Raw genomic sequence first — 25566 nt, 5'->3', positions numbered from 1 at the left:
TTCTTGACCTTAGGAGAGTGGCCATTCTGACTGATATGAGGTGGTACCTCATTGTTTTGATTTGCATCTCACTAAGGGGTAGTGATACAGAGCATCACCTCCTAGCTTGACTCCTTGACACCAGAGGAGGAATGAAGCAGAGTGCCGGCTACCCTACCCAGTAGCGCCTCGTCTGTCCTCCTAGTGCCTCGTGGGTGTGAAGACTGAGGCCCTGCTTCATTCTGCTTGTCCAGTCTCATTGCTGGCAGGGTGTGTGGAGGTTCAGCTCCCTCTTGGGCTCTGCTGACACCAGGGGTAGGGTGGGGGAAATGGAATGCTCACTTGATTGGGATTACATTGCTTTGTTAAACTCTGAGCACTGGAAATGGGTAAGGACATTAGGTCTTGCTCAGAGTGGAGGGGTGGAGGTAGTGGTAGTAGGAAAGTGGTGTGACTAGCACCATATTGCACCTCTTCATTAAGTTTCATTACTGTCAGGTGGGGTTCAAATTGCTATGGAACACCACCAACACTATTCTAGGGGTGGGGTAAAAGAGTGGGGGGAATTGGAGCACTGCCTGTTTACACCTAGTGGAGGATGGAGAATCAGCTGTCTGCTTAGCCTACCTATACCACTTGGAGTTGGACGGCTACTCTCTGCTTCGCAGGGTGAGACATGATAAAGTGGAAGATCAGCTCTCTGCTTGGCCCTGTGAAACTGTGCAGCAGGATGAGGTCTTTATATTGGTATTTGGTTGGAGTAGGGTGGGTATGGCCAAAAATATATTTTGATGTTGGCCCAAACTTTTCCTGTTCCACTGGCTAGACAGAACAGAACTTCCCTGTTTCTTGGAGTTTTTTTAGTCATGCCTGTGGGCTATTCCTGGCTGGTGTCTTCTCCAGCACCCTGCCCAGTATATGTGGGAAGCAACAAAAATACAGGGAACTCACTACTGTGTGGCTCCTCTAATCCCACAACTACTGAGAGTCTTCCTTCTTTCTTACATATTCAGCTTCTGCCTATGCTTGTTATGTCCAGAGATTTTTAGTGGTAAGAGGGAGAACCTGAGAGGAAGGGGCCTTTTCTATTTTGGCTGGAAATCAAGAGGCATTTTTCATTTATAATTATTTTATTACAACAACTTCTTAACTCTACACATGTACTTAAGCTTTTAAAAAGGAAAATGTGATTCTAGCTGATAGCTTTTCAATATTTTGAGAAAAGTGTTTTGGTAGGTTTCACATAACACCTGAAACTTATACATGTAACATTATGAAGGAAGGAATGTTTTTACACTTTTACAAACACCACTAAAATGAAACAATTAAAAAGGTAAAAAAGCATCTCAAAGGCATTTTTTTTTACCACCCTTCCTTCATAGTAAGATAATGTTATTAAATAATACAACCCATTCACAAAACAGTTGTCTGTATGTGCTCTGGTGTCTTCTGCTATGTAATTCCATATTTATGCATGTCTGAGGTATAAGTTTTCTAAACATTGTTATTTTGATAACCCAAAGCCATTCCCTTACTTTGGGTCCTTGTTCCTTCCAAATTATACAGTGAGGCCCATAGAAAATAGAAAGCTCAGTATTGGTTCCTCCTGCATAACCCTCACTTCCTCTACTGCCTCCTGGACCGTAGTTTGCTCCACTATTGGTCCCCCTATGTTCGTGCTACCACCAAATCTCCACTTTTCATTGGGTGATTAGGTTATAAGGTTGATAGTTATAATTTCCAAAATCACTGTAATTTCTACTTTCCTAATTTCTTCCTATATCTCCTGGCCCCCAACCCTGGTTGCCATATTCAGATCCTCCAACAGTATATCTTCAACTTCCCTTTTCATAAGCAGTGCTGTATCCAAAAATGCCACCTTCAGATCTCTTCCATATCCATTATAGCCATCCCCAAATCCACATCCTCTTCCATATCCAACAGATCCTCCTCTAGATTTGCTATCTGATCCTGGTCCAAAATTTCCCCTGCTTCTGCATGAATTTCTCAAATCAAAGTAGCCTCCTCTGCCACTCCTAGACATTAGACAAAGTCTTTTGTACTTCTGATTACTTAAGGTATGGTATTTCTGCAGTACAACTTTATCCACAGGATCATGGTCATCAGAAGTAATAAAGCCAATGCCTCTTTTCTTTCCAGACTGTCAGTAGTTATCTCAAATGGTATCAACTTTTCCATATTTCTTGCAATAACGTCTAAGGTGATGCTCCTTCTTTTAATTCCACCAACATCTTCATAGTTGCATAAGTGTCAGGTTTTCCAGATTTCTTTCTTACTATGGCACATTTTGGCTCAACCACCCTCTCATCAATTGAATGAGACCATGCAGCTATGGCAGCATTAGTATCAGCAATGAACGGAAAAGCTACAAAACCAAATACTTAAGATTTTTTGGTTCCCGGATCCCTTATTACCACACAATCTGTAAATTTTCCCCATGGCTCATTAGTTCCTCAAACTTTATGTGGTTCAAAGCTTAAGCCACTAATAAAGAATTTAGAGAAATGTCCCTTTTCTCTCTGTCACTTCAGCTGGATTTCAGCCCACAGAGATGAGATATTTTTGCCTAGGAGCATGAGCACACGTGTCCTGGCACTGATATCTTGAGGCAGTCTTTTCTTGATGGTCTCTGCTTTGGTGTAATGCATACAAAGGCCTTCATACCACAAGGTGTTTTTCAAAATCACTTATATTTTGTCATGTTATGCCTCTGATTTCTCTTTTTATATTTGTTTTGTGAAATAAATTTTTCCAAAATAAGTAACTGTTTTCTCAAGCATTCAAAATCCTCTAACTTTTCCTCCCTTTATCCTTACTTAATTACTTTATGGACATTCCCTTTAGTTCCATTCAGTTGACTTGCATCTGTCAAAGTGATTATTATAGTTTTATATTAAAATGCTAATAGAAAAAAATTGAGCAATATTATGTATTACCATTATCTTAATAAATATCACTGAAACAGTCATCCAGATAAATACAAAATTCTTGGAAATGCAAATTAAAGCCACAGTGAGAAAACCTCACACCAGTTAGGATGGCCAACATAGAAAAGACTAGGAACAACAAATGCTGGCAAGGATGCAGAGAAAGGGGAACCCTCCTACACTGCTGGTGGGAACGTAAACTAGTTCAACCATTGTGGAAAGCAGTATGGAGGCTCCTCAAAAAACTAAAAATAGAAATACCATTTGACCCAGGAATTCCACTTCTAGGAATTTACCCTAAGAATGCAGCACTCCAGTTTGAAAAGGACAGGTGCACCCCTATGTTTATCACAGCACTATTTGCAATAGCCAAGAAATGGAAGCAACCTAAGTGTCCATCAGTAGATGAATGGATAAAGAAGATGTGGTACATATACACAATGGAATATTATTCAGCCATAAGAAGAAAACAAATCCTACCATTTGCAACAACATGGATGGAGCTAGAGGGAATTAAGCTCAGTGAAATAAGCCAGGCTGAAAAAGACAAGTACTAAATGATTTCACTCATCTGTGAAGCATAAAAACAAAGCAAAAACTGAAGGAACAAAACAGCAGCAGACTCACAGAACTCAAGAATGGACTAATAGTTACCAAAGGGAAAGGGACTAGGGAGGGTGGGTGGGAAGGGAGGGAGAAGGGAAATAAGGGGCATTATGATTAGCACACATAACGTTGGGGGAGAGGGAGGGGGGGCACGGGGAAGGCTGTATAGCACAGAGAAGACAAGTAGTGACTCTATAGCATCTTACTATGCTGATGGACAGTGACTGTAATGGGATATGTGGTGGGGACTTGAGAATGAGGGTAATCTAGTAACCACAGTGTTGCTCATGTGATTTTATATTAATGATACTGATGCCGGGGTTCTTGTTTGCAGAGCTGAAGAATGAGCTTCACAAACAGTCGAGGTAGGAGAGCAAGGTACAGGCTTTTATTTAGAAATAAAGAGAGAGAATAGAGCTCCCGGCTCACACCAGGAGGGGACAAGAGAGTCCGTAGTGGTGCGTAGCTTAGGGGGTTTTATAGGCAGCTGAGGATTTTTCGAGAACATGAAAAAACTTAGGGGTGTGGACTTGTTAAGTGGTCCCTGAATATTTAGAATTAACTTAACACAAGCAACTTCCTCTGATAATTTCTCCCTGAGATACCAGCATGTTGGTCTGGGGGCATATCAAAAGGCTGCCTGCCCAGCCCCCAAGGTGGGCTGAGGTATTGTCTACTTGCTAAAGAATCTTGCCTCTTGAGCTTCCTGGGTGTTAAAATACAATCTTATCTTCAAGATGGAATTCTTCCTGCCCTTTACTATGCTGTTTACAGCTGGGTCTGCATGCTAAGTTATTTGCTCAGTTTGCAGAATCACCTCGTCAGATCGTCAGATCCGAAGGAGGAAAGGCAGCACATAGGCCTGGGCCTTTTAGTATGCTAAAGTGAATCTTCCACATGGTTACAGAAGTTTAGCATAATAAAACCTGTGCTACTCTTCTTTATCTGGGGAACATTAACTGATTTCACTGAAGAATGATTTTAGAGCTCAGTGTTAAACAGAGTTTTAGCAGGGGGTGGTTTCCTTGCATATAGTTACATTGCTCTGACTGCAAATATCCTGCCTTGCCCCCTCCAGAGGCCCTCACCCTACTCTGACTGCATCCATGGTCCCTGTCTCAATACCAAAATAAAAATAAAGCAACGTGAAAAAAAAATCATAATTCTTTATGGTGTTGAAAAATATGCAAATGCTCTTATAAGTGGCTCAATTTAAATTTACAGCTCATTTTATGGGAGACCTTGAATTTAGGCTTCTTTAAAATTTTATTTGTATAAGAATATGCTAAGTTCTGCATACATAATTCATGCAAAAATGAGAGCAACTTTTAAGATTTCTGTAACATATTTGACACTCATCTCCCAAAAATTTAATATAAAAATTACCTCAATCAAGCATTGAGGTGAAACCCTTTTGAGTACTACAGTGAATGCCATATGAATTATGAAGATTTCCACTCTGGTGGGAACAGGCACTGTTCCTGGCCCTACGTGAGCTCACAGTATTTTCCTCTAATCCACGCCAGTGGTTTCTTCCCAGGGATGTCACAGGTGTGGTATTGGCCAGGACCCAACCGACAGTGAGGAGAACCCTCCTTTTGGGTTTCCCTTCTCTGTCCTGTGATGTGAATTTTCTCTCATCCAGAAATTTCACGGGCTTACCTTGATCCTTACCTACCTCTCAAGGTTCACCGCTCTTCATTGTCATATGTACAATGTTCAAACCTGTTGTTTCATATATTTTGTCCTTTTCAAAGTTGTTAAAGGCAGGACACTGTTGGATCTCCCCAAAGGAGGACACCACCCCAATTCACTCACGGAAGGCGTCTCTTGATGCAACCAGCAAGAGGACTTTATTCAGGAACCAGCTAGCTGGGGTCCAAGTGTCAGCCCGACGCAGCGGGTTTCAACAAGGACCCCGAGCACTCAAAGCCAGAGGTTTATATAGCATTTTCACAGTGTTTTTCCATAAGCACATAACTTTTGGCTGGCGCCACATCCTGGGGGTTTAGCAAGATAAGATCACTTTTCAAATGTTAGGGTAGTTCAGTGAGATAAGCTTGGTATGTATGATTAACTGACTGAGGTTAGCTGACTAAAGGTCACCACTGCCGGTGTCCATGATTGATTAACTTGTTTTTCTCGGCCTTACTCAGTTCCAGTTCACACACACTCAGGAAATGGCTTTTAGGCCCTTAAGATGGCTACTCTTATGCTAACCTATTTCTATTCCCACCTAATGCTTAGACTCTACATTTCCCCACTTCTTTTTTTGGCATTCCAATCATGGAATGTTTGTTTCTTCCTGCTGTGTGAGAGAACGGTATTGTTGTCTCAGCATTAGTACCTGAACAGCACTCACTCTTTCCCTAACGAAGGCTATTAGCCGGTTTAAAATACAAGGGCCTAAGGTGAGGAGTAATATGAAAATGAGCAAGGGCCCTGCCAGGGTGGATATCAGGGTTGTAAGCCACGGGGACCGAGTGAACCAGGATTCAAATAGACTTTGGTTGACCTCTCGCTCTCTCTTCCATTGATCTAATCTCTCTCTAAGTTTAGACATTGAATCTCTTACTATTCCGGAATGGTCTGCATAAAAGCAGCATTCTTCTTTCAGGGCTGCACATAATCCTCCTTCTTTTAAAAACAATAGATCTAGTCCTCGTCTATTCTGTAGCACTACTTCAGAAAGGGAAGTTAGGGATTCTTCAAGTTTAGTGATGGATTGTTCTATGGTCCTTAAGTCTTCATCAATAGCTGCCCTCAGTCCCTCGTAATGTTGGTTCCCTTGGATAATGGCGGCTGTCCCCGTTCCTACTCCAGCTGCAACTCCTACACCTAATAATACGGCTAGAGTCAACGAGACAGGTTCTCTCCTATATCTATGTCTCGGTTCAAATTCTGTTACAAATGAGAGATCATCATGATACATCAGCCTAGGCACTAGTTGGACCATAATACAGAAATCGCGGGAGGAATTAAAGGCTGAGGTGGAGACACACGGGGTCAGTCCAGTATTACAAGCCCACCACCCCTCGGGAGGAGGGACTAGATATCTGTTTTTACCTGAGGAGGCTATAGATATGGTTTCATTACACAGATCTTCATGAGTCGGGGGGACCGTTCCTAGGCACTTCCCTTTCCCAGTCACTTCGGTCAGGGTTAGCTTCTTGTGACTGCCCCAGCTACAGATCTCGTGGCTGGTTGTATTGTTAAAACTGCCCAACAACCCCAGTCCTTCATAATAAGGAGGTAAAGAGGAAAAGCATAACCAACAGGATTCGGTAGTATTAGGGTTGGTGGTGTTTAGAACCCGGAAAGCCCCCTCAAGGAGGTTGAGGAGGTGTTGTCCGGTGCCAGAAAAGGGGGTTACCTTGCCAGGAGTGGGGACGGCGGAAGTGGTGGTAGGGCTTACTGGTGGGACTCGGGTCTGCCCTGGGGCTGGGGCTGGGAGGCGTGGCTGATCTCGTAGGACAGTATTAGGTTCTACTGGGGCAGCCGGAAGGGTCTCAACTTTAAGTCTGATAGTAAATATGAGGCCTTTGTCATCTCCAGTTCTATAGTATCTAAGTCCCCACTGTCTTCCAGTGGCCCATCCATCGTACTGACGTCCCTTATCACTGAACGTGATATTTAAGGGGTTGCATAGCCCTGTCTGCTCACAGTTAGGGGATGTGTGATTCTTAACTACTTTAAGGAGGTCCCAACTAGACACGGGATTCCAATAAACATTACCCGTAGTTTCACAGCCCCAAGAGCTACAATAAAAAGATTCCAAGCCCCCACACTGTCGGGCTAGTTGATGGGTTCGTCCGTCACGGGGGCAGACATAGAAAGTAGTGGCTTTTGTCTTATTTCGAGCGTCAGGTGTACTGCATCCAAAACCGGCGGGCCACCAGCCACTCACTAGGGGGTGATTGAGAGTTTGGTGGGCCTGTTTCCAGGGTATATTAGGTATATCCCAGGTATCTAACCCAGCAACCAGGGCACAAACATCGGGGTGCAGGGACGGCCACCAAGTCTTAAGGGGGGCAGTCTTAGAAATGGACCACACTGCCTCTCCTGTCTGAGAGCAAACTTGCCATGTCAGCAACCTGGGTTCATGGGGGTTGGGGTTCTGGAGGGTTGGAAGTGGCAGGAGCATCAGAATCACTAATAGCATGGTTCTTTCTACACAAGCGAAGCTTAAGGGGGTTATCAGTCCGAGTTACTCGCCAATCCGGGTCCGGCGGGGGTGCTTTCTTCAGATGTGAAGCGTGGACCCAGGAGGAGATGCCATCCACTTTCACGGCTGTGGGAGTAGTCAAGAGGACGATGAAGGGTCCTTTCCATTGAGGCTCAAGGTTCCCCGTTCGGTGTCGTCTCACGTAGACAGAATCTCCCACCTGGAACTGATGAGGTACTGAGAAGTCCTCTGGTCGATAAGCTTCCCTGACGGAGGCCCACACTTCTTTCTGCACAACTTCTAGGGCCCGTAACCTTTCAAGCAGAAACTTACTGGTTACACATTCGGGGGATGTATGGAGGTGAGCCGATTTGAGCGGAGCCGGGGCTCCAAACATTATCTCAAAGGGTGTTAGTCCAAAGCGGCCAGGAGTGTTCCTGACCCGAAATAAGGCGAAAGGAAGGAGGACTAACCAATCACATAAACCAGTCTCTATGGATAATTTAGTCAAGGTCTCTTTTAGAGTTCTGTTCATCCTTTCTACCTGTCCTGAACTCTGGGGCCTGTATGCACAATGCAATTTCCAATCTGTCCCCAGGATCCTGGCCAATCCCTGACTCACCTGGGCAACGAAGGCAGGACCATTATCGGAGCCGATTACCTTTGAGATCCCGAACCTTGGAAATATCTCTTCAAGGATCTTCTTGGACACCGTCTGAGCTGTTTCGGTTTTGGTAGGGAATGCTTCTGTCCATCCTGAAAAGGTATCTAAGAAGACTAGGAGGTACTTATGTCCATACTTGGCAGGTTTAATTTCAGTGAAGTCAACTTCCCAGTAAGCTCCTGGTCAATCCCCGCAAAGCCTTTTCCTGTTTATTACTTGATGTTTGTTCACATTTACTAATTGGCAAGGAACGCAATTTCTCACAACCTCGTCTGCCATTTCTCCCAAGCCAATGATGTGATAAGGGGAGTTTCGAATCAGGGTTTTTAAGTTCTTGGCTCCCAAATGTGTCAACTGATGTAGTTGCCTTAAGTATTTTCCTGCCTCTTTCTGAGGTAGAATACTTTTTCCACTTCCTGACTCGTATGTCCCAAGGGGTGAGGACTTTTGGAACCCCAGCTTATCTATCCGAGCGAGATCCTCGGGTGTATACTGGAAGCTTTTAGTACATGTATCTTCTGGGTATGCCTGGAGGGGTAAGATGTTCATTCCCTGGGCCGCTTGTTTTGCGGCTTGGTCCGCTCTCCGGTTCCCTCGAGCTATTAGAGATTCATCTTTTTGATGTCCAGGGCAATGTATTATTGCTACCTCCCTGGGTCTATGGATGGCTTCTAACAGATCTAAAATTTCCTGTTTGTTTTTAATATCTTTCCCAGCAGAAGTCAACAGCCCTCTCTGTCTGTAGATAGCCCCATGTATATGAGCGGTGGCAAAAGCGTATCGGCTGTCAGTGTAGACATTGAGTCTCTTACCTTCAGCCATCCTTAGAGCCTGGGTCAAGGCAACGAGTTCTGCTCGCTGCGCAGAAGTACCCGTTGGAAGTCCGCTGGCCCACACGATCTGGTCATCGTCTACTACTGCAGCCCCTGCCATCCTCTTACCTCCCATGATGTAACTGCTCCCGTCTGTGTACCAAGTCAGGAGTCCCGATCCTTTTAAGGGCTGATCTCGTAGGTCCCGACGGGTCCCTGTCTCTTCAGCCAGGATCTCCTGGCAGGTGTGAAGCACTTCTTTCCCCGAGTCAGGGAGCAGGGTAGCCGGGTTTAGGATGGCGGGTGAATTCCACACGATCGTGATTCAGGAGCAAGGTTTGGTAGTGAGTCATTCTGGCGTTCGACATCCATCTTTCCGGCGGTTGCCGAATTACACTCTCCAGCGCATGGGGAGCAACTACAGTGAGTTTTTGTCCCAATGTAAGTTTGTCAGAATCTTTAACTAAGAGGGCCACGGCTGCCACTACTCTCAAACAGGCAGGCCATCCGCTACTTACTGGGTCCAATTTCTTCGATAAATAGGCGACAGGTCTCTTCCAAGGTCCCCATTGTTGGGTCAGCACTCCTCGAGCTACCCCACTCCATTCATCCACAAAGAGGATAAACGGTTTAGTCACGTCCGGCAATGCCAGAGTAGGTGCCAACAAGAGGGCCTTCTTAATATCATCAAAGGCCTGCTGTTGTTCAGATCCCCAAACAAACGGGGCCGCCCCTTTGGTTAGGGGATACAGGGGGGCGGCTAGGGTAGCATACCCGGGTATCCACAGTCTACAAAACCCTGCCGTCCCCAGAAACTCGCGAACCTGGCGTGGAGTAGTGGGAACTGGGATTTGTGTCACAGTCTGCTTTTGGGCTTCAGTGAGCCACCTTTTTCCTTCTCTCAGGGAATATCCCAAATAAGTCACTTGTTGGCAGATCTGTGCCTTTTTGGCAGATGCCCTATACCCTAGTTTAGCAAGTTCAGTCAGAAGGGCTCCAGTGGCCTCTTGGCAGGCTTCCCGGGTAGGGGCTGCTATCAATAGGTCATCAACATACTGCAACAAAGTTACCTGTGGGTTGGAGGCTCGGTAAAAAGCCAAGTCCTGATGTAGAGCCTCGTCGAAGAGGGTGGGCACAATTCTTGAATCCTTGTGGCAATCGAGTCCAGGTCAATTGCCCAGTAGTTCCTGTGGAGAGATCTTTCCACTCAAAAGCAAACAGCGGTTGGCTATTCTGGTGCAGGCGCAGGCAAAAGAAAGCGTCTTTTAAATCCAGGACTGTATACCAGGTGTTTTCCGGGGCCAGGGAGCTTAGGAGATTATAAGGGTTTGGCACAGTGGGGTGAATGTCCTGTGTCCTCTTATTAACCTCCCTCAAATCTTGCACTGGTCGATAATCTCCTGTTCCTGCTTTCTTTACGGGCAGCAAGGGAGTGTTCCATGGGGATTTACATTTTACTAATATCCCTTGCTCTATAAGCCTCTGGATATGGGGCCTAATTCCATCTCTGGCTTCTTTACTCATGGGATATTGTCTCACAGTTACTGGTGAGGCTGAATGTTTCAACTCTATGACCACGGGAGGCTCGTTCACAGCAAGCCCCATACCCGCCGTCTCCGGCCAGGCCCCTGGAAACTGGTCAAGCCACTCCTGGCCAACTCGGGAGGGTTCTGGTTTCTTAAAAAGGCAGTATTCATCCTCTAATCTTATGGTCAAGATACTTAGGCTCAGAGGTTTTTTCTCTCAGTCAGTCACTTGAGTCTCTTCAGCTTGAAAGGATATTTGGGCCCCTACTTTGGTCAATATGTCTCTTCCTAACAGGGGTGTGGGGCATTCCGGTATGACAAGGAATGAGTGGTTTACTCGTCCCACTCCTAAATCCACTGTTTTTCGGGTAGTCCACGCATATTGTTTCTGACCCGTAGCCCCGATCACCCAAGACTTTTTGCCAGAGAGGGGGCCCTTAGCTTGGGTCAGTACAGAATGTTGAGCACCGGTGTCTACCAGGAACTCAACGGGTTGCCCCTCCACCTTCAGGGTTACCCTGGGCTCGGGGAGGGGCTCCAAGCCCCGTCTTCCCTAATCTTCATCCTCTAGCAGGGACAACACCTTCTTGGGGGGTCCCCTCGGTGACTTCTTAGGGCATTCTTTCACCCAATGCCCCTTTTCCTTGCAGTATGCGCATTGGTCCTTCTCTAAAGGGGTCCGGTTGCCCAGGTACCCTGCCTTGCTAGCTCTGCCACTAGGGGGTGGGCATCCCCTACCTTCTACTACTGCAGCCAAGATCCTTGTTAAATTTTTCTCATGCTTCCTGTCCCTCTTTTCTTCTTTACCTTCTCTTTCTTTCTCTTTCCTCAACTCCTTCTCTTCCTCAGTCTCTCTCTTGTGATAAACCTTTTCGGCCTCTTTCACTAAATCTTTCAGTGATAAATCTTGTAGGCCCTCTAATCTCTGAAGCTTCTTTCTAATGTCGGGCGCTGATTGTCCAATAAAAGCAAGGGCCACTGAAGCACTGTGCTCTTCAGAAGTGGGATCAAAGGGAGTATACCGCCTGAAGGCTTCCATCAGGCATTCTAAGAATACTGCGGGCGCCTCAGTGGCTCCCTGACTGACCTCTCTTACCTAGGCCAAATTAGTGGGGTGCCTTGCGGCCCCACAGAGACCTGCCACCAGAGCCTGGCGATGATAGATGGTTAGTTGCTCCTTACCTTCTGGAGAATTAAAGTCCCAGTTGGGTCTGGTCAGCGGGAACCCCCTCTCTATATCATGAGGGAGTTGCGATGGTCGTCCGTCGGCTCCAGGCACGTTCTTTCGTGCCTCCAGGAGGATCCTTTCTCTCTCCTCTGTGGTGAAAAGTACTTGTAAAAGCTGCTGACAGTCATCCCAAGTGGGCTGGTGAGAAAACATCAGAGACTCTATCAGCCCAGTTAGTCTCTGCGGTTCCTCTGAAAAAGGAGGGTGGTTAGCTTTCCAGTTATATAAATCGGCAGAGGAAAACGGCCAATACTGCAGAGGTTGGAAAGGTGGGTCCCCTTCCTCTCCGGGGATGGGAGCCCCATAGGACTGGAGAGGAAAAATACCCGGGGGGTCCAGAGTAGCCCCTCGGCGGCGCCAGGTTCCCTGGGCAGGTCCCGGAGCCGGCCCCACTGTCTCGGCACCAGAGACTGGAGGTGTCGGGGGTGCCGGGGCTGGGGGGGCCGTAGGGGCAGGAGGGTAGGGAGGGGGATCATCAACCATGAGTAAATCTTGAGTGTCTGGGTGAACTTTGGTGGTCTCCTTTTCCTTGCTCTGAGGTTGGGTCTGGGCAACTAAGACCCGAGGGCCCGTTTTCTTTTGCACCCAGGGCTTTACCCAGGGTGGTGGATTCTCCACCAACTCTTGCCAGACTGCAACGTAGGGTTGCTGATCCGGGTGTCCCTGAGGCGAGTCCTGGAAAACAACAGCTTTTACTGCTAGTAAAATGGAGAGATCGCAGGTCCCCTCCAGGGGCCACCCAACATTAAAGGTGGGTCACTCGGAGGTGCAGAAAGTCTGCCATGGTCTTTTCTTAACTTCTACTGACAAATTATGTGCTCTCGTCCTTACTTCTGTCCAGTGATCTAACGTCAGACTGAGGGGGGTCGTCACTGTCTGTCCCATTGTCAGTATAAATTTTTATTAGACACGTGAAAGACACAAAAAGCAAAGACACACACAGATTAGACACACAGCGGCCGCTCCTTGTTTTCTTCAGATTTTTGACCAGAAACTGAAAGGAATCAGAGGGTTGATACTCTTGGCACCCGAAAATCAACCCTATCTCATCAGATTCACCTTGCCGAAAAAAACAGGTGAGTGGCCACCAGGCGTCCCTGGCCCTCTAATCTCCCCGAGGCGTGCCCCAGGGTTGCAGCCTGCAGTGCTCCGAGTACGTCTACCAACCGCGGTCTCGAACCCTTTATGGGATTGGGATGACTGCCAGACAGAGGGTACCCTTCTCCAGAATTCCGACTGGTCGCACTGAAAAACAGAAGACGAAACACAGACAACCCAAGGCGCCGCTAACCTTGCCTCTTCCAAGGGCGACTTCGGGAGTGAAGCGGGGTGAGCGCTCAATCCCGGACGAGCCCCCAAGAAATGTTGGATCTCCCCAAAGGAGGACACCACCCCAATTCACTCACGGAAGGCGTCTCTTGATGCAACCAGCAAGAGGACTTTATTCAGGAACCAGCTAGCTGGGGTCCAAGTGTCAGCCCGACGCAGCGGGTTTCAACAAGGACCCCGAGCACTCAAAGCCAGAGGTTTATATAGCATTTTCACAGTGTTTTTCCATAAGCACATAACTTTTGGCTGGCGCCACATCCTGGGGGTTTAGCAAGATAAGATCACTTTTCAAATGTTAGGGTAGTTCAGTGAGATAAGCTTGGTATGTATGATTAACTGACTGAGGTTAGCTGACTAAAGGTCACCACTGCCGGTGTCCATGATTGATTAACTTGTTTTTCTCGGCCTTACTCAGTTCCAGTTCACACACACTCAGGAAATGGCTTTTAGGCCCTTAAAATGGCTACTCTTATGCTAACCTATTTCTATTCTCACCTAATGCTTAGACTCTACAACACTAAATCTGGTTCCTTTTACTTCATTTTGAGAAGAAGTAAATAGGAAGTGTTAGGCAGGAAAATAGATACGAGCGGGGTGGAAAGAGAAAAAGGCCAGAAAGTCCACTAAAAAGACCCAAAATTAATCAATTAAAGCTTAAAAAGCCAGGAGCAACTTGGCCTGGAATGTTTGAATATTCCCCAAATAAAGGAGGGTACCTCAGCATAGCCCATGTCTTTATTGTGCTAAATATGCAGGCCCAGCCGTTAACAACATAGTGAAAGGCAGGAAGGATTCCATCTTAAAGACTGTATTTTAATACCCAGGAAGTTAGAAATGTAAGATTCTTAACTTACTCTTTAGCAAACAGACAATAACTCAGCCCACCTTGGGGGCTGGGCAGCAGCCTGTGTGATCTGCTCCCAGACCAGGACTCCGGTATCCCAGGGAGAAATCAGAACAGGAACCTCCTTGTGTTAATTCTAAGTATTCAAAGGCCACTTAACAAGTCTCCATCCCCAGCCCTTAGTCACGTTCCTAAAGAATCCTTAAAAGGGGGAACCCCCGGCCTTTCGGGGCGCTCCTCTCTGAGGTCGCCCACACTTTGAAAGTGTGTAACCTTTTTAATCTTAACCTTTTTCTCTCCAAACCTTTCAGGGCGCCTCTCCGTGCTGAGGTTGCCTGCTGCACTTCTCTCTTTAAGTAACTTTAAATAAAACTTTTACTCTGCTTCACTGTTTCTCTGCCCTTCCAATTCTTTGTCGCGGCGGGGACAAGGACCGAGGAAAATACACAATGCTTCCCCAACAGAAGTAATCTGAAAATATTTTCTTCAAATTTGTAGGAAAAGAGTGTGCCTCTTTATAAAGCCAAGTTTTTGAGCTTTCCATTCTGTTACGTCTATCAACGACTTTTGTAATAGTAAGATAATTTTAATTATTGTAGTTTTAAATCTTGCACGTTTAATTTTTCTAGCACTTTTGCATTTTTTAAGTTCATTAATCATGCGCTGTTATTTAAGTGTAAAAACACAGGTGTGATTCTGCAGGATGGAGGACAAGTACATATCCAGGGAACTGACATACATACATACATACATACATATATACATAAATAACTTAAGCCAAAATTACAAGGACCGTATAAATTAACAGATCTTACTGCTCACCTGAACCCTTCTCACGTACCCAAAGGTCAGTTTTATTTTTTTCACAATTTGTTCAAGAGCCCAAGGGGTGCAATCCAGTGACGTAAGCGTAGGCTCCAGCGGCGCTGAGGAGCCCAGGACCCCAGGCGGTCCCCGCGGGGCGTTGGTGGGTATTGAATCCCCTAGCCTGGGTTGCTACGGCGGGCGCAGTCTCCCGCCCCGCGCCAGTCGGGCACTGCAGTTGGGGTCCGCAGCGCCGTAGGTAATGGAGCTCCTGCCGCGGGGCATCATGGGGTGTGTAGTCCCGGGCCTCAGGGCAGTGTGGGTAGCGCTGGCTGGAGCCAGCCGGACGCTCGCGGCGCGCTGGCCGTCCTTCCCGCCCGTGGTAAGCGAGCCAGCCCCCGGCTGCCGGCTTCCCGAGCAGAAGGCCAGGTGAGGATGGAAGGCCGGGCGAGGGCGAGCGGCGTGGGTCCGCCCTGGCCGCGGGCCTAGAGGGTTGGTTTCCGGGGCGCCGTCTGCCTCGGTGGGGCCGTCGTCGGTGGTTTCAGGTGGCGAGCTGTCCGCCGGGACCGGGGGCCCAGCATCCCGTCTTGGAGGGAGCGTCGTAGCCGGGGTGGTTTTGGGGACACGGTCACCCTCTTCCGGAGCAGGCGCCCCGCTCCGGGCGCGCTTGCGGCTGGGTGGGACTCGCCGTGGTGGCGGCGCCTCTGGGCCCCGAGGCCGCTTTTTGGGGAAGGCTGGCCAGCGGCAGAAACTCAGACTTGTCTTGATGGTGGGGGCGCTGAGGCGGAGCTGTGGTCTGGGCCCCCGCCGTCAGGGTGGCGTGGAGTGGAGCAAGTGCAATGGTGCCGGGACAGGGAGCCTTCCCCTAGCCCAGGGGCCTGCTGGTTGTCGTCCTGAATTAGTGGGGGCAAGACATCCAGATTTAAGTTATTCATTTTAACTTTACATTATGAAAACATTGCAAACATAAGCTACCGTAAAATTCCGCGGATTAATCGCTTAGATTCACCACTTACCAAGAGCCCTGGCCTTTCTTCTCCAAATCTGCAACCTCAACTGTGCATCTCTTTGGGCCTTGGCTCTGCCCAGGGGACTATGCTAGGCTTGCATTGCGAGTCAGGCCTCCACAGGAAGAGTTCAAATCTGGGTCTGCCCCTTTCTCACTGAGTCGCCTTGAGCAAGTACTGAATCTCCTGGAGCTGGTCTAAGTATGGAAAGGGGTAAAAGCTTGGGTCTGGCACATTTGTGCTTTTACTAAGTCCCCCTGGGCACACGGAGGATTAATGTCCTGCAGGGTGTCAGCATGAGGTCAGAGCTTTGCTCTAAAACCCACAGCCTGCGTCTGCCCCTGTGGTTGTCTTTCCCTTCCCTGCCTGGTTCTCATACCTTACTTTAGCGAAGGGGAGGGACTCCAGCTGCAGGCTTGGGCGCTTCCAGCCTCCTCTCTAGGCTGGGAGAGAATCCTGAGGCCAGAGCGGCTACTGCATGCTCAGGCCTGTCCTGGAGTGGGCATGGTCCCCCCACATCGAGGGGAACTGCTTGTTAGAGAGTGGGGATCTCCTAGGGGCTGGCAGTCCTGTCCAGCTAGACACCACATCCTGGTTGTGTTATGTGCGTGTGGTCTTTGCTCATAACAGAGTGTGCACTGCTCTGCTCCTCCCTGACAGCTTATGATGTGTAATATCCCCCGGGGGTGCTCAGAGCTGCAGGTCCTTGCCCGGAAAGCCAGGCCTCTGGAAGGGACACATTCCTGCCCAGGGGTCCTCCTAGGGCACCTTCCTCTGCCCTCCTACAGAGGCTTTCCAACACCTCCAGGGAGTTCCCTCCCACCTTGCTTCTCTCTCTGTGCATTCACTCCACCGCTATTTCTCAGTGCTTTGGAGCATGGGCAAAACAGGTGAGAAATCCTGTTTAAGAGCAGTAGGTGGTGGTGGTCGCGTGCCTTCTGTTCACTGCCTCTATTCCCTCAGCGTCTTGAACATGCATAATAGCATTCTCATTTTATAGAGAGGGAAATGGTGTGGTAGAGGATTAAACTAGCTTTTACCTTGGAACTAACTGTTCTTTAAAGTTTTAATGAAAATGTAAGGGGAGAGGTTCTGTTTTTCAAGTTTGTGTCTCTATCTAATGCTGATAAAGGTAAAACACTCTTTCACTTTATCCTGGTCCTTGGTCTCACTCGCTGATGATGTTAACTTCTGTTGCTGACATTAATGACACCAGCAGAAGATGGGAATCAGACCAGACCATCCGGTGTCTTCAGGCCACATTCCTCACCACCACCCCCTTTTAAGTTTTTTCTACTTCCCTTATCTTGGAATGTGGAGGGAGATTGGGTTATTAAACCTAAAATTTATTATGTAAGTTTTACAGATACCAGCGAAAGCAGTGAGAATCCTGAAAGAGCATCTGTGTGCCCTTCACCCAGCTTCGGTGATTGTCAGCATTCTGTACTTCCATTCTTCCTTTTAGTTTTATCTGCAGCTATTTTGCTGCAAACCCCAGATGTCATTTACCTGTAAATGCTTCCATATTCTGTATGAATAGGGTCTTTAAGGAAAACCTTCATGTCAGATCCGCTTCTTGCACACTGTATGCCTCCTTGGTCTCCCACATTTCCCACTAACTATGAGCCTTTGCATCTCATCAGTTCTTCCTGTCTCCTCTCCCTTCTTGGTGTTAGCTCAGCATATTGTCTTTCCTCATGTTCTAGTTCAATTTCTTCCTGGGTCTCCTTTTTTTTGCCTATCCCTGATTACTGAGTCTGAAGTCACACTCGGAGCCTCCACCATGTCCTGACTTCATGGCTGTGGGCACTTGCCTGCATTCCGGGCGAGACACCTCCCTTTCCTTTGTCACCTGTAAAATGGGGCTGAGGGCAATGTCAGGTTTGGTCAAGGAGTCGTGCAGTCATGCCTCAGAAAGGACTAGGGTGCCTGGTACACAGTGAATTGTGGTGATGATTATCAATTCTCAGTTGCCTCCACATTGTGGGAATTGTGGGAATATATTTTATTCCGGAAGTTTTATTCCTTCAGGCTTTTATGCTTCACACATTCACTCTTGTTAACTAACTAGCTCACATGTTTCTCTGGTGCAAAGATTTCTGAGTGTTCTCTGTCAGAATCCCACTGTTGCCTGTAGTCGCAGAGCACTTTATATTTGAAGACTCTGTGGCTCACGTGGTGCATCCCAGCTGTCTGACTGGTTTTGAGATGGATCTTTGAGGACCTTGTCTGACTTCCCATGAGTCACTGCTTGGCACCCAGCTATGAGGACAGGAGGGGTTGCCCTTGCTGCTCAGAAAGGGATGTTTGTCAGGGGTGTGGTGGAAACGCCAGTGAGAAAGGGCATTGGGCTATTACTGGGAGGCTGTGGGTGCCATGGTAATAGGTAATAGGTATAGGGTTTCGTTCTTCGGGACCCACTGCAGGGTCCTGGATTTGACCAGACCAGGGTCATGATTTCTTCCTTTAGTTGTCCCATCTCTGCTTCCCTTTATAATGAAAGCTATCAAGAAAGTTGTCTGTGCTTGGTAAATCCAGTTTTCGCCACCCAATTTCTAAATTCCAGGGATTTGGGAATTTTCTAGATACTTGTGATTTCTTATTTAATTCCATTCAAGTCAAAGAAGAAATTACCTATAATGTCAGTCCATACAAGTTTGTTGTGAGTAATTTCATGATCCAGCATATACTGTGTTTTGGTGAAGGTACTGTGGGCCCTTGAAAAGACTATATTCTGCAGTTGTTGGCTGTTGTTCTAACAATACATTGTTTGATTATGTTCAGATCTTTTATTACCTCACCGATTTGTCTGGTTATTTTTGTCAGTTTATTTAGCAATAGTTTTACCAGTGCTATCAATTTATTGATTACTTTATCAGTTGCTGTGACAAGGTGCTCACAAGGATTATGGAACGGTCTACTCCATTAATTTTTGCTTCATATATTTTGAAACACTGTTGTAAGATGCATATACATTTGCCTTTGGTATATTTTTCTGATGACTGGACCCTTTTATTATTATTAAACATCTCCTTGTGTCTTTGCTAATACTCTTTGGTTTGAAGTATACTTTATCTGATATTAGTATTACCATTCCAGCTTTCTTATGTTTACTGTTTGCATGGTATATCTTTTTCCGTCCATTTTCTTCCAGCTGACCTGTGTCTTTATACTTAAAGCATGATTCTTGTAGACAGCGTTAGGGGTAGGGTCTTGCTTTTTTATCCAGTTTGTCAGTCTGTGCCTTTTAATTAATTGGTGGGTTTATTTCATGGTTAGATTCATGTCTCTCTTTTTAGTGTTTGTTTTCTATTTGCGTCCTACTTTAAAAGCCTTCTTTTATCCCATAAGAGCTCTCTCTTTTTATGCTATTAACTTGGTGAAGAGACTTCACAATTTTTTTAAAAATTGGAAATATCTCATTTCATCCTTCAGTATTTCAGCATAATTTCTTAATTATGACTTGTTTTTTTCTATGTACAGAATTTCATGATAATACCTAACAAGTAACAATAATTCTTTAACATCATCTAATACCCAGTTCATACTGAACTATTGTTCATAGTCCCCAAAACGGTTTTCATTTCATTTGTACAAACTAGGACCTAGTCAAGGTTTATAAATGTGATCTGAAGAATGAAATGGTTTCTTTCTTAAGTATCTTTGCATTAAGGAAAATCTCCCCTCTTAAAAATTTCTTAATAAAATTGACTCATTGAAGACCTGGGCCATTTGCTGACTGCCTGTACTTAAATTTCAAGTCATATTTCAAATGTTGGGACCCTAATCTTGGATATAAAAGTGGAGGGGTGGGTGTAGCCATGTTATGGCTTCCAGTCTGCTTCGAGTCTCACCCCAAAATCTACATTCTGTGGAGACCTGCAGTGTTCTTTCTGTTTTGAATTTCCTGGGCCTTGTCCTTTGGCCTCTGGGCAGTTGTGGGTGGTGAGTTTCTGTTTTTACTATGGCACGTCACTGGATTTCTCAATGTGAGTGGTCACCTGTGGGCTCTCTGAGGCCCTTCTCCTTTACTAGAGTCCCCACAGGGACAGAGTCTCACCCAGGTGCTGGGGGCTCCTTCTCCCAACTGGAGATAGTGGCTGAGCCTGCTGCTGGCCCTGCCCTGGGGGCCTCATTTACAGTTAAGAATGGGCTGCTTTGATGCCCTCTGCAGCCTGCCTTCTTCTCTCGCCTCACCCCTGCTGAACTGGGAGGCCAGGTGGATGGGTTTTCACCACCCAGGCACCCCCTTACCTCTCTCCTCTCCCCCTAGCTCTGCCTCTGCAGCTTGACTCCGTCTAGGAAGAGTGCTCAGCACACCAGGAATATGGTTCCGGGGCTCCTGACGACCAGAGATGAGGTGAGTCTTGAAGTCTCTTCCTAGACCCATGCCTTTTCTTGTCTCAGTCTGTACCTTGCTGTTAGTCTGTACCCTGCCCTGATCTGGGGGGTGTGGCCCATCTTACCTAGGGCCTTTTCTCAGACTCCTCTGCTCTATTTACAATTCAGGCATTCAGCAAATAGTAAACTGTGAAACCCGGTTAAAATATAATACAGGGCATCCCTACTTGTGTGCCCAGCCATTCCAGAGGCCATCGAAAGGTGAAGGCAGGCTGCCTGAGCTGCCTGGCAAACTTGGCAAGGTGAAGAGCCGAGGGAAGGCATGCTTCTGGGAATGTGGCAGGAAGCCTAGTGCATCTCAGCAGCCAGGTAACCAGCAGACTGCCCCTTCCCCTGTGGGAAGCATGGAGCAGCTCCGGGTCTTTGGTCACATCAGTGTTCTCTGGGTAGAAGTTAGGGTGCTGGCCTCTTGGCTTGTGGCTCAGGGAGAGATTTAAGTTTACAGGCCCTGTGCTTTCTGTGTAAGTGAGTTTTCCACACTTAAAATTGGAAAATTACACCTAACAGTCTGGATTGCCAACTTCTCTCACAATCGTTCATTCTCAACTGTCCTGAGTCCATGCTCTTGGCAGATGACAAGTAGCTGGAGCCACAGTGTAGTCACAACCCCTTGTGCCTCTTGACCCCAAGGCAAGAGTGCCTGCTTCCCTCACTCATTATTTGCCTGGCCCCTGAAGGCTTTGCCATCACCTACTCTTAGCCTGGGTGGGGACAGTTCAGCCAGAATCCTGAAAGCCAGGCTGAGGAGTGTGGACTTGAACTTGGAGCAAGCTGGGTTTTGAAGAATTTTGAAAAGGAGTTTGCCATATTGAAATTTGGAAATAGCTACTAGCTGAATGAGTATATGTCCTAAAGGAAAGATTTTTCTAACCCCCTAAGACAAAGCAGCATGTACTTGACATAATTGAATGGAGTTAACATTTATTGATCACCTAAACAGCTGCAGGGTGGGGCACTTTTGTGTTGATTGTATCAATTACACAGTATAATGTCAGTTGTACTAATTTAGTTTTGCATTGCCTGGCCCATAAATATATCATGTGTAGATATTTTTGCAAGATCCAAACTTGACCTTAATACTGGGCTCTTTTGGTGGATGTTTGCCTGTTACTGTGCAAGATAAAAATGATTGGTTTTTGGAGAGTGTAAAAATTGAGAATGTTCCGGAACTAAGGTAACAGGGAAGGCTTTTCTTTTGTATGTTTCCCTTTACCATTTCTGATGTTAATAAAAAAGCATTCTTGGCCAAAATGGAACATTGCACCAGTTCACTTTTCCTGTCCCTACGGTGCCACTTCCGGTGGGATCCTTAGCACACCATGAACATCATCCTGTCTGTGACCAGCATCTCTCAATAAACAGTTTTCTCTTTTTATTCATTTCCTTGTGAGAAATTGATTCCAGGGCATGAGCATCTCAGTGGCTTAGTGTTTTAAGATGAAGTTTCATATCTGGAAGTGTCTGGCTCTCATGATATACTTGTTTCGTAAAAGTCCTGCAGTCTTATTTTGAAGGAATGGAAGTGTAAAGGGGTTTGTTTGTTTTGCTATTTGTTATTTGAGGCATAGAAATGGCATATTTTAGGATTTTTAAAATTGCATTTCCAGATATTTTGTTTTGTGTCAGATCTGAATTGTATAGAATATTCTGACCTGTAGTCTGTATAATTGAATATAGTATTGACTATATATACAACATGATTTTTAGGTAAAAATTCTAACAGCTTCTGCCTGAGAGGAGAAATTGGAATGTGTATTAAAGTTGTGCAAAATGTCTTTTAGCATCAGAGCATCTCCATTTGAGAGAGAAACCCTAAAAATCTGGTAAGTGTGAGATAGATAACCTTTAGTTAGAGCTCATGCCTTGATCTTCTTAGGTGCACTCAAACTCATAGGGCGAACCCTGTAAGGTGTGTGGCAATTTTATCTGTAGCTCCTATCTGGCCCAACACCAAAGAATCCACTTCAGAGAGAAGCCCTGTAGATGTGATGAATGTAGGGGGGTTTCTGTTGAACCCACACTTGGCCAGCGTCAGAGAACTCATGGTGTGGGAAGAAAGCCATACAGACGTGACATCAGCAGGGAGTGTTCTGTGAGCTCCCTCCACCTGCACCACCACAGAACCCACATGGGTGGGGAGCTGTGTGGGTGTGGTAAGTGTGGGAAAGCTTCTGTCAAAATACTTTATTCAGCATCGGAAAGTTCACACTGGAGAGAAGCCGCATGTATTATCTTACAGGGCTTGCATAAAAGAACATCACAGAGTAGGTGGCTTAAACAACAGAAATTTAATTTTCCCAGAGTTCCAGGGGCTGGAAAGCCCAAGGTGACGATGCCGGCCACCCCGTTTCCTGGAGAGGGCACTCTTCCTGACTTGCAGATGACTGTCTTTCTCCTGTGTGTGCGCATGGTGGAGACAGAGCTCTGGGCTCGCTTCCTCTTATGCGGTACCGTCTCCAAGGATCAGGGCCCAGCCCTTACGACCTCACTGAATCTTAACATTTCCATAGAGGCCCCATCTCTGAATATAGCCACATTGGTGTGAATATAGCCACATTGGTGTTACTCAGCATAAGAATTTCGAGGAATATGATTCAGTCCACAGCATTCCCTCCCAGCCCCCCACCCCCAAATTAGTGTCCTTCTCACGTGAAAATACATTATTTCATCCTAACAGTCCCTAAAGTCTTAACTCATCCCAGCATCAGCTTTAAAATCCAAAGTCTCATCTAAATCAGATACTGGTGAGACATGAATTGTGGTACCATTCATCCTAAGGGAAAATTCCTCTCCAGTTGTGAACTTGTGAAACCGAATGAGTTATGTACTTCCAAAGTAAAATGGTAGATAGGCATAAGGTACATATTCCCATTCCAAAAGGGAGAGATCAAAAAGAATATAGGGTAATAGATCCCATTAAGTTCAAAACCTAGCAAGGTAAGTTGTATTGGATCTTAAGGCTGGAGAATAATCCTCTTTGGTTTGGTTCTCTGCTCTCCAGGCCCACCAGGTTGGCAGCACCCCTTCATCTGGGAGGGGTGACCCATCTGTGTGGCTCACTGAGAAGGTCCTGCTGAAATTGGAAGGGACAGCCTTGTCCCTTGGGCCTGTGGTGAGATTGGTAGCCCTGACAACTTCTGAATTGCCTTTGGGGTCCTTTTATTAAAAGATAATGCATTTTCACAGCCTTCCTCATTCTGTCTCATTTTCTCTGTTTATTTTAGTCCCAGCTGGGAGTGTTTCTGTTGGTGTAATTCCATCTCTATTCCTGGTTTCTGTTGAGGAGGCTGATTAAATTATGGTTCACACTGATACTAATCTCCTTATCAAATCATTCAGGCATGCTTTCAGTGTTCTCTTCAGATCAAGTTTTCTCATTTTTTTGCAATGTGGATATTCTGAAAATTTCCCAAATTTTCACTTCAGGTTCCTTTTTTTGCTTAACATTTCCTTCTCAAACATTTTATTGTAAACAGTCAGGAAGAAGCAAGCAGCTCCTTCAACACTTTAATATGAAGTTTCCTCAGCTGACTATCCAGTCCCATCTTGCACAAGTTCAGCCTTCCACAAAACACTAGAACACACAGTTCACTCAAGTTCTTGCCCCTTTTAACAAGGATTACCTTTCCTCCAGTTTCCAGCAACCTGTTCATTTCCATGTGAGACATCACCAGAATGGCCTTTAATGTATATGTCTGCCAACATTCTTTTCATTTATTTGTGTACTCTCTAAGAAGATGGAAGTTTTTTTTTCAGCTGTTTTCTTTCTGAATCCTCATCAAAATCACCTTTCACATCTGTTATTTCTGCCAACAGTAGCTTCACATCAGTCTTGGGTTTTTCTAGCATACACCTGAGAACTCTTCAAACCTCTACCCATCACCCATTTCTAAAGCCACTTCCACAGTTTTAAGTATATGTTACATCAGCACCCCATTTTTAGTTTCAAAATCTGTACTAGTCTGCTAGAGCTGCTATAACACAATATCATAAACTAGTTGGCTTCAATGACAAATTTATTTCCCACAGTTCTTGAGGCTAGGAAGTCTAAGACCAAGGTGCTGTCAGATTCAGTTCCTGGTGAAGATTCTTCCTTGCCTGCAGAGATAGAGTGCCTGGTCTTTCCTTTTCTTATAAGGTACCAGCCTACCGTGTCAGGGCCCTGTTATTACAACCTTATTTAACCTTACTTCCTTGGAGACTACATCTCCAAATATAGAAACCTGAATTTGGGGAGGACACAATTTAGTCCATAGTACCCCATAAATGTTAGGAATGTGGAAAAGCATTTAATCAAAATTGACAACTTAACCAGCATCAGAGAATCCACAAGTGAAAATGCACAGAAATTGAGAAAACCATTTAAATAGAATGAATGTGAAATTCTGGTTTTGTTGAATGTCAGAGAATTGATAGAGGGTGAAAGGCCATAGATATGTGTGATACACAAGGAGCTTCCATGTGGTAAGCCACCTGGAGCCTGACTGCACATCAGAGTACTGATACCAGGAAACTTAAGGAACATGGGGGAGATTCTGAGGTTACTCAGTGAGTGCAGGAGGGCAGTGAGAGCCCTGTGAATAGTCTCTGTTTACAATTTGTTGGAAGTATAATTCTGGACCATTTAAAAAGATATGGAAAGTGCCCTTGGGCACACAGCTTGAAAGTGACATTAAGAATTTTGTTGATGTGAAATTCACATAACAAAATTAACCATTGTAAAATGTACAGTTCAGTGGTATTCAGTACATTCACAGTGTTGTGCAACCATCACCCCTATATAGTTCCAGAATTTTTTCATGACTCCCAAAGGAGTCATTAAGTTTTCACTCCCCATTTGCTCCCCAACCCCCAGATACTAACAACTACTAATTTGCTTTGTGTCTCTGTGGCTTTTCCTATTGTGGCTATTTCATATAAATGGGATCCTATGATTAAACAAAACAAAACTTTGTGGTATGAAAATAGCAAAGTAAGGGAAATCTATGGCTCTGTACCTGCCCAAAAGCAACTAATGAACTGCTAGTTTTGTAGAACACTGGAGTCTAATCAAAACTGGAAGATGCAGTGAGGAAAGAAGCACCTACTTGTGGTGGGAGAGTGCTGTTGCATTTTAAACTGCACATCTACAGAGTGTACACAAGGAAGCCCAGGCACAAACACTCTAAAGCACTGTTTAAATATGCACAAAGAGCTAATGGAAACCATGAGCATGGAACTAAAGGAGGTAGGTCAACAGTATTTGAACAAATA

General features: G+C 45.8%; 1 protein-coding gene and 2 pseudogenes across 4 annotated transcripts in view; 1 reads left to right on the top strand and 2 right to left on the bottom strand.

Moving 5' to 3' along the window:
- Positions 1-511: 511 nt before the first annotated feature.
- LOC118918283 (heterogeneous nuclear ribonucleoproteins A2/B1-like) lies at positions 512-5655 on the bottom strand (annotated as a pseudogene).
- Positions 5656-9479: 3824 nt separating this feature from the next.
- LOC130682943 (protein enabled homolog) lies at positions 9480-13126 on the bottom strand (annotated as a pseudogene).
- Positions 13127-14509: 1383 nt separating this feature from the next.
- The window catches only part of ZNF169 (zinc finger protein 169), a 42427-nt gene continuing 31370 nt past the window's right edge, over positions 14510-25566 (top strand). The window contains exons 1-3 of one of the 4 annotated variants that reach the window (XM_057498397.1): positions 14510-15334; positions 20186-20272; positions 25348-25540. In XM_057498397.1, coding sequence (XP_057354380.1) covers positions 25496-25540 — 45 coding nt within the window. In that variant the 5' untranslated portion in view covers positions 14510-15334; positions 20186-20272; positions 25348-25495. Of the gene's footprint in view, positions 15335-19336; positions 20054-20185; positions 20273-25347; positions 25541-25566 lie in introns of those variants that run through there. The other 3 variants (XM_036896944.2, XM_057498395.1, XM_057498396.1) reach the window with 3 other exon arrangements.

Source organism: Manis pentadactyla, chromosome 3, assembly GCF_030020395.1.
Source record: "Manis pentadactyla isolate mManPen7 chromosome 3, mManPen7.hap1, whole genome shotgun sequence".
In the NCBI taxonomy this organism is placed as follows: Eukaryota; Metazoa; Chordata; class Mammalia; order Pholidota; family Manidae; genus Manis; species Manis pentadactyla.
The sequence above is the reverse complement of the archived record's forward strand: the minus strand, read 5'-3'. Positions and strand labels throughout refer to the sequence as shown.